Source organism: Myodes glareolus, chromosome 1, assembly GCF_982192425.1.
Source record: "Myodes glareolus chromosome 1, mMyoGla1.1, whole genome shotgun sequence".
Taxonomy (NCBI): domain Eukaryota; kingdom Metazoa; phylum Chordata; class Mammalia; order Rodentia; family Cricetidae; genus Myodes; species Myodes glareolus.
In genome coordinates, this window is record NC_142026.1 from 123,475,101 (window position 1) to 123,488,968 (window position 13,868).

At 40.0% G+C, this 13,868-nt stretch overlaps 1 protein-coding gene across 3 annotated transcripts in view; it reads left to right on the forward strand.

Annotated features, from left to right (window-relative positions):
* The window catches only part of Grm1 (glutamate metabotropic receptor 1), a 401,569-nt gene that overhangs the window by 343,166 nt on the left and 44,535 nt on the right, over positions 1-13,868 (forward strand). For all 3 annotated transcript variants that reach the window (XM_085688524.2, XM_048425346.3, XM_048425345.3), the window contains one exon: positions 8,120-8,246. In XM_085688524.2, the coding sequence (XP_085544650.2) occupies positions 8,120-8,246 (127 nt within the window). The remainder of the gene's footprint in view (positions 1-8,119; positions 8,247-13,868) is intronic.

Below are 13,868 nucleotides of genomic sequence, written 5' to 3' on the forward strand. Positions count from 1 at the left end.
ACTGTGATTCATCTGAAGAAACAGACCGGCTGTCACGTAAATGTCACACACGCCACGCTGGGGCTGGCGTGGATCTTGTGTGAAGTGCTGGACCCCTCCCTGTGTCATCATGATGTTTTATTCTGCCCTGGAGCTTCAGACTCCCCTAACCCCATGCTGAGGAGGTCCAAGGCATGCGGAGCACTCAGTATACTTAAGCTCCCTAGGGCCAGAGCCTAACCTAGGCTTTTCTGTGGAGGATTGAAAAGCTTTATATGAACTACTAGAAAAGCTGAAAGGTTTGGTACCTCTAAGAGCTTGAAGCATCTCAGAAGACGTGTCAGGGAGGAAAACCTCATGGTAGCTCTAGCCACTTTAAGGAAATAATGAAGTTCTGAGAGCAGCTGTAGTTGTAATTATCTTGCATCCTTCTCAGAAGAAGTTACGTTAAATTTAATTATACTCATGGCTGCTAGATAGATGGGTGCTAATGAACTCTTACTATGGCCACCACAGCCATGGTGAGCTCCTTAGTGTGTGGGTATTATAGTTGGAATGTGTGCCACAAAGGTTTGTGTGCCACGACTCGGTCCTCAGTGTGACCATGTGGAGAGGTGGTGGGACCTTTAAGAGGTGAGACCAATGGAAGCGTAATTAAGTCACTGAGGGAGGGTATCAATCCTCAAATAGATTAATGTTCATCATTTGTCTCATTCAAAATATTATCATGACAGTAGTGTGTTACATAGTCAGGTTGCTCATGTGCTTAGACCCTCTGCATGCCATCCCTTCTCCTCTTTACTGTGATGTTACCCAAAGAAGCCCTCGGGAGCAGCCACGTAGTACTGTCCAGTCTTGGACTTTCAGTCATCAGAACTGTGAACTAAATGATTCTCTCTTTTTTTATGAATTCTGTAGCCTCTAGTATTTTGTTTTAGGAACAGAACATGGACTAACTCAGTGGTTCACTAAGGAGTCTGCACATGACCTGGATAATGTGAGGCAAAGGAGATAGCAAGACAGCATCACCTTCCAGAGTATGCGGAGACATTTCAGTGGCGCACGAGTGACTCCAGCCAAATCACCATGGATGAGCTAACAGCGCTGCTTTTCTGTAGACGTCCACCTTCTTGTCTAGATGGAACTCTTTCACAGTTGGTCATCTGGTAGTACATAGGAATATGTCCTCTGAGATCCGGAGGCATCAGACTTCCCCTTGCCTGTTACTACGAGGCATCAGACCAGTGGATTCTTGTTGTATTGGGCCCTTTAGTTTGCCTGGTTGGTTGATATGTACATATAGGAAAAACAAAACATTGGATGACAAGCCATACGTGGGGAGAACAGAAAAGCCCCAGCTCAATGACTTTCTTGCTCTTTTCCAGTCTGGTTGACATTGAGTTGGCTTTCTAGATGACCACTACTGAACAGTTAAATAGAGTAATCTTGTTTTTTAGGATATAGGGTAGAAGAGAAAAATGGCGGGGAAAATTTTCCAGATCCTGTACAACATCTCCTGTGATTCTGCCCTCTGCAGGCTGTGACTGGTTGCTTGCACACATGCTCACACAGTATTCCACATGCTCACACACATGAACACACATTATTTCACATGCTCACACACTTGCTCACACAGTACTCCACTTACACATTCCAGAAGAGAGGCCTTTTGTTTGACCCAAGTTCAGAGACAAGGCTGCCTGCATGTATCAGTTTGCCTAGATGCTGAAGCATTTCTGGCAGTGTGACTGTGTTACACCCTACTGAGGTTATTACCAGGTACCCCAGTAATCATTGCTGAACCACTGCAGACTATTTACCATAAATGCAAATCTCTCAGGGGCCAATTCTAGAAATATTCTGTACTCTGCAAGAGAAAAATGTGCCTGTTCTCAGTAGCACCTGGATAAGGGAGATGTTTGCTTATTTCCCAGAAACACCTTGGGACGTAGAGAAAGAAATGGAATCTGAATCCCATTACCAAATAATAAAACTTATATTCTAACAACACTAATTTGCCACCTACCAGGTTTGGGATAGAGAATTAGATCTCAGTAGCCACTGCAACAATAGTCAGCCTGAAATGGATTATAAAACATGCATGAATTTGTATTACCTGGGAAGTGGTGCCTGTGGAGGGAGGCCCTTGTTGCAGGGAGGCCACTTGCTCTTCCCGGCTGCCCAGCTAGCTTACACCTGAAATTATCACTCAGAAATTGTATTAATTAAATCACTGCTTGGCCCATTAGCTCTAGCTTCCTATTGGCTATCTCTTACATCTTAATTTAACCCATCTCCATTAATCTGTGCATCACCACGAGGTCGTGACCTACCAGCAAAGTTTCAGCACATCTATCTCTGGCAGCAGCTCCATGGCGTCTCTCCAACTTCTCCTTTTCTTCCTCCTAGCATACAGCCTAACTTTCCCCACTTAGTTCTGTTCTTCCCTGCCAAAGGCTCAAAGCAGTTCTTTATTCATTAACCAATAAAATCAACACATAGACAGAAGGCCCTCCCACACCAGATGCCTTCACAAACAAACAAATAAACAAACTAAAACCTTCTAAACATCAAATTCCATAAATGCTAAATTAATAATTTAATGTCTTTTTGAGAATCCATAAAACTTTATTAAAATAATTTCTTTTGAGGCTATTAAAAACCCAGTTTTTTTCTATTACTTACTTATTAGACATATATAACTCACCAAAAATAATATCTTATGAGGTTATTGCTTTATTGAGAGAGTCAACTCTGGACAAGGTAAATAAAATATATTTTATTGTTATTTCTTATAGCTCTAGTCTGTTCAAAAGACTCTATGCCAATATAGAGTGTTTAACATAGAAAACTGGTTATAAAAGCATGAGGGAACACCGAGGCAAACTAAAGATGAGAAAGAGTGGGGCTCCATTTCCACTCTAAAGAGAAGGGCAGTGGAAGAATTCGGAGCCTTTTTCTAAGATACTTTCATGCACAATGTGGTAGGGAGGGAAAGGAAACCTTGTCTTCTGTGTTCTTGCCCTTAGTCCTTCTTCTTTGCCAAATAGATCCAGAAGAAAGTAGGCAACAGATCTCACAGGTGTCCTTGAACCATAAGAACTAAGCTACACAGCCTTCAGTGGCAGTTTGATACTGTGCAATTCTATCCCAGACAAGTGGGAACGAATGTAGAGAGGACACAAGACCTGAAGGAACAAAAATGGATAGGAAGTCAAAGGAAGACGAGAGGAAAGGAGGAAGGAAAAAGGAAGGAAGTCAGGGACTTAGAGTCACCCAATAAGTCCTTGTTGAAGTACATTGGATTGCTTACAAGTTGTTCCTTGAAATGGTTCTTCCATAGAAGGTGTTACTGACCCTCCTTTACAGGGGCTGAGTCTCATGCTTCTCCATTTTTGCATCTACAATGTTACAAAGCTGGGCTGCGAGCCAAGTCAAAGTTCTTATCATCCCACAGCCGCACGGTGTTCAACTCTGTCATTATGGGAACGGGCATGTTTCCCCTAGGTGCGGATTTCAATTCCTAAGCACTGGTTTTTCAACAGTTCACAATAACAACAGAAATAGTGATCCACTTTAAAAATACAAAGGGATGCGTTTGCGGATTTAGGGAGAAGAGCTTTTGCAAAAGGGGTGGGGAAGTTTGGTAGAGACAAAGTGCTAGAGAATGAAAGAGTCTGTACAGATCGCTTTATAGATCTCCTGCATGCTCTCCCCACCTCTCTGTCTCTGTCTCTGTCTCTCTCTCTCTCTCTCTCACACACACACACACACACACACCTTTTTCATTTAAGTTGGTCTATAGGTTGTTTTCCCAAGACTCAGAGCTTGGGTTGAAGACTGGGCTAAGAGAAAGGAGTAGCTTCCACTTCTGCTCACATATTCTGCTGACCATGGTATACACCGCCAGAATTTCCTATTGTTGGGCAGTAAAGCAATGCTGATTTTGTTTTTCTGCCTTTTGTATTTTTTAGATCAAATTCCAACCACACATATTGTCTTCAAAACTGGAGTAATTTTTCTTGCTCATGATTTTGGACAATCCATTTACTGTATTTTCTATTAGTGAGAGAGAGGTTTAGTTTCAAAAGAGAAATATGGACCACAGAGGACTGCTCCATTTGAACTGATAGGCAGTATCTTGTTCAACTTTAGCCCCATATATTACTCTGCTGTTGTTATTACTGATTTTTGGTCTGTTTGTTCATGATGGGAAAAAAAGGCAGAGACAGATTTGTTTAGTAGCAAAGTATAGGGGATATTATAATTTTTAATGTGATGTCAGTTTTTTTTAGATACAAGGTATCTTAAATAATTCATTAAGCAAAAATTTATACCTGTTCCTAATGAGAACAGGATATTCCTAGGTATGTGCTCTGAGGATTTGTGGGTGCATTGTTACAGGGGTTGATCTCTCTGTTTTCCAGACAGTAGCTATAAGAACTTGGAGAAGTTCCCTTTGGAGAAAACTTGAGATTTCTAATAATATCTTTAAAATTACATTGGTGATTTCAATTCTTTATATTTACACTCTCTTCTTTCAACACAATTTGCTTGGTTGTTTTAGAGAAGGTGCTGCAAGACTGAAGCTCATTAGGGATTTAGATTCCCTGGTGAATTATGCGTTCTCTGATCATCCATGCAATAACCAACCCTTAATAACTCTTTCTTAAGATCTGTCGTTTCAATGTTATTTTCCTCTTCATCTGCACAGCTGTTTATTTTTATTGTTCTTAAGTAGTTCTATGTATTTTGGTTGTTTAGTTAGTCCAATTTTAGAATCATTCTCAAAAAAGTTGTTGTTTATTTAGGAGACTGAATATTCATTCTTGAGCAAAATTATCAGGTAGCTAATATGCCTATACTTAAAAACATGACTAAATTAAGAACATAAAGACTATGCGATTCTGTGTGTAAATGTGTGTGTCTCTACTATTTGATGCCAGTTCTTCCTGCTGCTTTATTCAGAAATAACAATAATAAACAGGTTTTATACCAAGTCCATGTTATTTAAGAGCAAAATGGAGACAGAGGTGTGGGAATACTATAATATTCCTAAACTAAGCTCTAGCATACCTGCTAGTAGTACACTTAATGTCCTCTGGGAGAAAAATCAACTTCAGTCATGTGATAGAATATAAAATTTATATTATGTGAACTCAGCTGGATGGGATTTGATCAGCATTACCATTCCATTCCTTTTGCAATGATGGAAACATTGTAACATGTCAACAAAATTTCTAGTCACTAATGTTATAACACCGTTCCTGATAAAATCCACTGGTAGATTAGCTCTTGCCATTTTGATCCCAAAGCTTTGTTTGAAGTACTGAAAACCTAAAAGATATAAAAAGGATGCAGAAAGTGGGGCTTGGAAATTTATTTAGTATTATCTTTTCAATTTGCCTAAATAGTTGTTGTCTGGGGTTTCTGTCCTGCCCAGTCCTGCAGCCGTTTAGTCCCAAATAAATACACTGAGGTCTACACTAATTATAGAACTGATTGACCCATTGTCTCAGGCTTCTCATTAACTCTTATAACTTATACTATCCTTTATTCTTGTCTATGTTAACCATATGGCTTGTTACCTTTTTCGGCGAGGCAGTCACATCTTGCTTGCTCTGTGGCTGGGTCAGGACTGCAGACTGCTACTTCCCTCTTCCCAGAATTCAGATTGCCCCATCTCTACTTCCTGCCTGGTCATCCGGCCTATACCTCCTGTCTGGTTACTGGACAATCAATGATATATTAAAAATAATACAAGTGACAGGATAAAAAACCATTGTCCTACAGCAAATAGTAATATTAGTTTTACATAAAAGATGAAAGCTGGTTGAACCAATATACAGCATTTTACATTAACTTTTACTATATGAATTATCTTAATTAAAATAAGAAAGTAGTATTGATTCATTAATTACATTTTTACGTTACCATTTAGAAAGTAATTATTGCTTGAGATATAAATTTTCTACACCTACTCTAAAAAAACCCCAAAACATTAAATTTCACTGTACTCTCAAAAGTCATTTGAAAGTAAAATAAGAAAAAAAAAACTTTTTAAATTTGTTGAAAATATTCTGTCATTTGATCTTTCGCTGAAATTCTAAAGTGATGGTACAAATTTCAAATTTGCCTGAAAATAATTCAGATTTATGAAGGCTGGGTGGGGTGTCTATCACTTTAAATTATGACAATATTTGCAGTTTAATTCTGACTTTATATATGGAAATGTTTGTTATTTTTAATGTGCTAGCAGAGGACTTCTGCTACTCTGCATGCGGGAATAACAGGGTGCAGGCTGTACCTTCTGCCATAAACAGTGAAAAAGCTTGATCAAATATTTGAAGCCACTGTGTTCTGACATTGGAAGACAGCGTGTGACCTTGATGCCAGGGAAGTGAAAAAAAAATGTGCAAGGAAAGCCCTAAAACCACTCAGGCTTCCTGCCTGGAGGCAATCTCCTGATTGCTCGACTACACAGAACACAGAGTTTGGCCATCTTGCTAATTCAAGAAGACAGAACCGGAGTCCAGGAAAGCCAGGAGAGCTGCAGTTTGCAACAGGGAATCAAGATGGTGGATTCCTGCAGGAAACAAATAAATAATCCAAGAAATTAGCACAGGCGTTCCCTTGAGTGTTTGAGCATCAGCCTGCACATGAGTAGAGTAGAATCTTCAAGGTCCAGGCAAAGGCCAAAGCCCAGGGAAGTGAATTCTCAGAGCTGACACAGAGCCAAGAAATGTCCCAGTTTCTACCAGCCAGAATAAAGATGTCTTGTTGAACATACACACAATTGAAAATTGAATAAAGGACCAGAATAATCAGATTTTAGGAATGCGGCTGAACAGTTCCTACAATAAACCATTCTAGGCTTGCTATAGCAAACATGTTGAGCCTGTAGCCCATGGGCTTCATGCATCCTAAGATACCTGTGGCTGTGGCTATGATAAATTTGCAGGTGGAAGATAACATCAGTGTTAAAGGGGTGGATATCCCCCACCAAAGACAAGGTCCAAAGGAGGAAAACCTTGGCTATAACTAACTTTGCTAGACAAGGTTGAAAACTAGAGGCAGGGAGGAGAGAGAGAGAGAGAGAGAGAGAGAGAGAGAGAGAGAGAGAGAGAGAGAGAGAGAGAGAGAGAAAGAGAGAGAGAGAGGCAGCATCCTGAGGATTCATCATGAACATCATGCCCAACATCTGGCCCAAACTTAGATACTGTGAGAAATTTGGAAAACGTAACACATTATGAGGACAAACATCAAACGGTACGTTTCCAATATCTTTGCCTAAGAATCCTAGCTCTAAGTCCAGTCACTTGTCCACATCGAGAGAAAACTACCTAAAAATACAAAATCAAAAATCATAGACTGTGTCCAGTCTATGAGACAGCGAGCCCCAACTCTTGGTCCATGTCCATCTTCCCACAGCATTCTTGCAATAAATTTAAACGATGGCAAGACTTTTTCAGGAGAAAATATATAATCAGTTTTTACTTTTAAAGTAACTAATAAATGTTAACATAACTAAGGATAAAGTTATATTTTTGTTTTGTAGTGTTACAGGGTCTCACTGTGTAGCTCTGAATGTCCTGGAACTTGCGCTATAGATCCAGCTATCCTCATACTCACAAAGATACACCTGCCTCTGTCTCCCAAGAGCTGGATTAAAGATGTGTGCCACCATGCCTGTTTTAAATTATTATTTCTTTAAAATGCTACAAAATAATGTCGTTGAGTCATTGTATAAAGGTGCCACCAAAAGGCTTCCAAACTCAGAACAGAATGAGTTGACGTCCACTCCTGATCTCTTAGATCATGGGGCTTTCAAACCCCTTCCTTGGGTTCCTTTAGCAGGTAGGAGTTGTTCAAGGTTGTTATGAAGACAAGTACTCACCTGAAACAGGAGCTTGTCTTGGGTGCCAAGCACCTTCCTAAGAACCTTCATGTACTGTGTGCAGCTTTTTATATTGATTGTTATATTTTCCTTCCATTTCTTCCCTAGCTGATTTTAAGCAAAGTAAGAGCTGAGATTTAGCTTGCCCTGACGGCTCACGCCTGTAGTCCCAGCATTTCAGTATCTGGAAGGCTGGATCGGGAGAATAGCCAAGAGAACAATGCACACCTTGCTGTCTTGCAGGTCATCCGGAAAGGAGAGGTGAGCTGCTGCTGGATTTGCACGGCCTGCAAGGAGAATGAGTTCGTGCAAGATGAGTTCACCTGCAGAGCCTGTGACCTGGGGTGGTGGCCCAACGCAGACCTGACAGGTAGGAGCAGATTCACTTGTAAGCCTGGTGCCTGATTATTACCCTCTTTTTGTTGTTGTTGTTGTTGCTGCTGTTTTGGTTTGGTTTTTCAATACAGGGTTTCTCTGTCTAGCCTTGGCTGTCCTAGAACTCACTCTGTACACCAGGCTGGACTCACACTCAGAGATCCACCTGCCTCTGCCTCCCATATGCTGGAATTAAAGGCGTGCCACATCATATCCTTCAGCTATTGCTCAGCAATTAGCTCCTGTTTTTTCAGTACTGCCTTTGGGGACAAACTCTGTGTCCCACAGCACATACAAGCCTGTTGAAGTTCCCATGGCTTACATTGAAATAAAGTGTATTTCCATCTGAATATGAGTGAGCTGATATGTGGTTGGATATGCTGCTATGGAGATATTTTCTTTTCAAAATTTTACTGGAAGGCATTTCAAGCCCACTGAATTTATATTTACCACCACTTCTTGAGCATCTGCTGTGTGTATAAAGTTACTGCTACAATCTCTAAAGATACCAAGGTAAATGAGCCACAGAACTAGCCCTTTTGGGCATTTGTATGCCCTTTGTATGTATGTGTGTGCATATATGTTATATGTGTCCATTTTGCCATTGTTCTCTTGGCTTTCCTCTGGATCCAGGATTCCAGATATTGAAATGCTGAGATTACAGTTGTGAGCCACCAGGCCTAGCTAGAATCTTAACTTTTATTTTGCTTATAATCTGTTAAGGAAGAAATGGAAGGAAAATATAACAATTAATAGAAAAGAGCCCTTATACATGAAGGTTCTTAGGCAAACAAGGAGACAAAAAGAATGCTGGTCAGTAGAGCATGGGAGACTTGAAAGTTTATAACAGACTTGGGGCAAATCTGGGAACAAGAACCTGGGTTCAGTTGATGGACACAAGTGTTAAGGAGAGAGACTGGGTAGGACACTGATGATGATCGCTGGTATTTCTCCCAGCCCTTGTCTGTGCTAAGACTTTGACTTTCCACATAGGAGAACCACTGGAAAGTTTTGAGGTAGAGAATAAGATCATGATGCCTCTTTGCAGATAGGTGATCTGATGGCAAAGTGGAATTCAGATGGGATTGGAAACAGTCATGAGGAAGCCACAACGTTGGTCTCAGTGAAGCATTTCAAAGGTTGTAGGCTAAAGCAGCTGCGGAGAGAAGGAAGGGTACTAACTGAATGTAAGAAACTCTTTGGAAGTAAAATTAAGGGAGCTCGAATGTGCTAATAATATACATATATATATTTAATGTATGTTTATATATGTTAAATGTATCAGTATTTTAATACACACATATATATATATACATATATTTCTAAAAAACAGTGTTCATAAACACAAATTTTGTTTATCATAATCCCTTGTTATAAGCTCACAGGAGAGAAATATTTTGGAATAATACTTCATATAAATTTTACGTCTAGACTCCTAGGAATATTGTCCTGTGAACAAATATAGGCTTAGTGCACTAACCCTTTATCTTAGGGGGAGAAGAAACCCAGAGGCACAAAACTGTATGCACGAGTTCAATGATCCCCAGATTCCAAGACTCCCTGAGTACCCTTGAAAGTTTTCAGAAAAGGTGATGCTGCTGCTGGTTGATTGCTTTTTGCTTCAATCTAAAGAAAACTATAAAAGTAAAGCACATGATTTTCTCCAAATATAGTTTTTAAAATGGTTAGATAAGTAGAACTAGGTCGCATAGCTAAAATTATACTTAAATGGCATAACCTTGTGAAATGTTAGCCCTGTTAGAGTTGAATCTAAATGAGTATCGATGTAAAATCACCTGGTGTAAAGACCCTTTTCAAAAGAAAGCAAATTAGAAGGGAATATGGTATTTCTGTTAGATCAGCACATGGCGCTTTTTTCCTTTTTCTTTTCTTTCTTTCTTTCTTTCTTTCTTTTTTTTTTTTTTTTTTTGAGACAGGGTTTTTCTGTGTAACAGTTCTGGCTGTCCTAAAACTCACTTTCTAGATCAGACTGGCCTCTAACTCAGAGATCTGCCTCCTAAATGTTGGGATTAAAGGTGTGTGCCACCATCATCTGGCTGGAATGTGATATTTTTGAGGATATGACCTGCATTAACCACGCTTACTCTGTTTTCTTTTTTCTTAATTCTTTAGCTAACAGCTAGCTTGAAAGTTCTCAGATATCTAAAAGTTTTCTAAGACCCACCCCCTTCAAACTCTCATTCTCTAGTTCTGGAGCAGAACCTAGTATGTTAGGACACAACAAATGTTCATGCCCATGCAGGCAACCTTAATTAAATGCGGTAAGTCACACACACAACACTGCATCAAAGGAGGCAGCTGAGAAAGAAGAAGAGATGAAAGGAAATAAAAATAAAATAAAGGACACTTTGATCAAAGAGACACGAGATTGTAAAAAAAAATGGTTTTAGAACTTCTATTTGTACTTACTTTTATGCTGTGTTTATTCTGGTGCCTTAAGCTTTTGTTTCTCCAGTGTCTTCCCCAGATATCTTTGTCTTCTGTGCAGCAACTGTGTCTGGCTTAGGAACAATTTGTTGTTGGTCAGCGAGAATCATCTCCAAGTGGCAGGCGAGAGTTCACGCATGGCTTAATCCATCACATACTCCTTACTTTCAGCAGCACATCCTGGGTACTTTACCTGGATATGTCCAATGAGTAGAGAACCTACATCTAAACTCCAGCTCAGGACCACTCTCGGCATATTTAATCATGTACAGCTGGAAGTCAGAGCAGTTTGGGGGCACTGATCCTTTGTGCAACCCGCTCTTTGGCCTGGGCATACACACCCACCAACTATATGTAACACAGATGGAGACGGACACATGCTCCTTTAAAGGGACACACTTCACATATTGATCTTTTTAGATATGCATACTTTTGATGGCCTAGTTTCTCAGATGTTTTTAAGGTGAGTGTGAATATTTGCTTTGAATGACATTTTTTAAGGCTTTCTGAGTCAAGACATCTCTGAGCCACTTTTATAGGTGGCTTTCAAAAGGCTGACTGTTTACTAATTGGTGCTGAAAAGACTGAAACTTGACTCTGTCATTCATTTTGAGTAGAAATGACCCAAAGTGGATCAAAGTCCTACGGGTAAGATCTCTTAGACTGAAACTTCTAGAAGAAGGCATGGGTAAAGAAACACTTGAACATGCTGGTTGGTACAGGCTAAGAATTTTGGATTCATTTCTCCAAAGCACTGACAATGAAAGCAGAAATGGACAAAGCAGAAAATATCAATGTGAGAAGCTTATGTTCATCATTAGAAGTAAAGAGTACATCAGGGAAGTAAAGAGGAAACCCAAAGGGCAAGGGACTAGTTTCCTCCCACCCACTTAGATGTAGACATCATACACATACATCTTGAGTCTTTTCCTTTCACCATCCTAGGTTATAGCTTATTTAATCCCTTGACAACTGAACCTCAATGTTATGACTTGTCAGACAAAAATAATTAAACCGCATCAGTGCCATAAGAACTATTTCTTCTCCGACCCAACGAGAAACACCTCCCTCATGCTCAGAGCCTGGTGCTATGGCCATGAGAGCTGTGTTATACTCTGTGTCTGCTCAATTTAGAGAATTAGAAGATCAATGTGGTTGTCAATAGAAAAGCTACCTCATGAATCCATATGTGTCTCTGCTGGGCTCAACAGCTATGTGACCTGCCCCCAGGCTGCAGGCACTGGAAGGTTTACACATGGTTTTCCAGCCTTCTTTTGGACTCAGGCCTCCCCTGTCACTAACAAGTCTCTTGTTTCCTCCTCCTCCACAGCAGGTGCTTCCTGCTCAGTCTCTTTCCTCTTACAAGTAGACCCCACTAAGAACCATGCTGTTTGAGAGCTGGATCTGACCTAGCATCCATTCTCCTCTTTCGGTTGTTGGAATGAGATCACAGCTGACTATGAGAATGAACTGTAGAAGCCTTTCCTAGGTTGTCCTTAGAAGGCAGCCATTCTGGAGAGACAAGAGCGCTGCTTTTCTTCTTGGTGCTCTTTTAAGCTTCCCCCACTCTTTCTTACTGTTCTATTTTCACATGAAAAAGAACTTCTGTTTAAACCTTATTTTAAAGGGCTGCCAAGATGCCTCAGAAGGTTAAGTTGACTGTTGCCAAACCTGCTGACCTGAGTTCAGTTCCTGGGACCTACAGAAAGGAAAGAAAAGACTTCTGCATGTTTTCTTCCAACCTTCTCCTGTACCTCATGACGTATATGAGTGTACACACGCACACACACACACACACATGCACACACACACACACATACACACAGACACACACAAGAGCGCACACACACACATACACACACATATACAAAGACACACACAAAATGAAATTTAAAACTTACATTTAAAAAGAAAAATCTCATATGTTGTGATAATTGTTCTTTGAGATCAAATCACATTGTGCGTCCCTTGTAGAGCTCTAACGATGTAGCCCAGGCTGGCCATAAAATGTCCTCCCCTCTCAGCCTGCCACGTGAGTCCTGGTATTATAGGGATATAGCACCACAGTCAGCTGTCACAATGGAATCTAGCCACATATTTAACTCATTGGATTCTCCTACGGTGAGTGTATCATCTACTTATTGTTAAATGACTCCTCCTATTAATTAGGACTATATCTTGACAAAGCATGGAAGAAATTTCCATGACCGTAAATGAGATGGACACCAGTACAATTGCTTTTCTAAGGACTGACTGTGTTAAACGTGACCTATATATAGGACATATAAAGGTTACCTTAACATTCACGCGCATTGAGCCATGTAGCAGCTCATGTTGCCTCTCTCTCCATAGTCAACTACTTGTCCATTATCGGTACAGACTGTTTTGCAAATATCATCCTCACCATCTTCAGAACATACATCTCTCATCCTTATTTGTACTCAGGAGTTAATGACAGCTATTGTCTCAGCATTTCTATTAGCATCGTGTGTGAGCAGAAAATTGGATTCCATTTGCCATTTACTTGGTGCCATGTCAAGCACAGAACAAGGGCACAGCACATGGCAATGTGTTTTTGGGGTTGCCATGGTAGCAGTAGTTGTGAAAAGAAAAACCCCACTGCTAGAGAATACCAAAAATCAGTAGAAATATTTAGAAGAGTACAGGCAGTGTCTTTTTGTGGGTGTTTTGTTTTGATGGGTATTTTTTTTATTATAAAATGTCTGTTGAAATGAAAAGTGATTTTTCTCTGGGAAATGATTATTGTTGCTGATAAGGTGTGTAAAAGTGTACTAGTATCACCCTTGGAGGTAGCTATTGTCTACATAGATGGCAAAGATTCTCATTAATGAAAATGAATATTTATAAGTGACTTAAATTTTCATAGCATGTTTTTTTGGGGGCCTGAGAAGACACTGATGACTTCTCAGAGGAAGTGCATTTGGAAACTATTGGGCTTGTCATATTTTCTCCTGGGGTATGTACATTTCAATTCTGCACATAAATTTCATGCTTCAATTCTTATGATTCATAAACATGATTCTTTCCCATGATGATATAGGTCTTGACAGTGATTTAATAATTCATGGACCAATTTAAAGTGAAGCAATAATGTTTATTTGTTCTAAAATGTCTAATAGTTTAAGGACTCCTCAAAGGCACAGCCTAT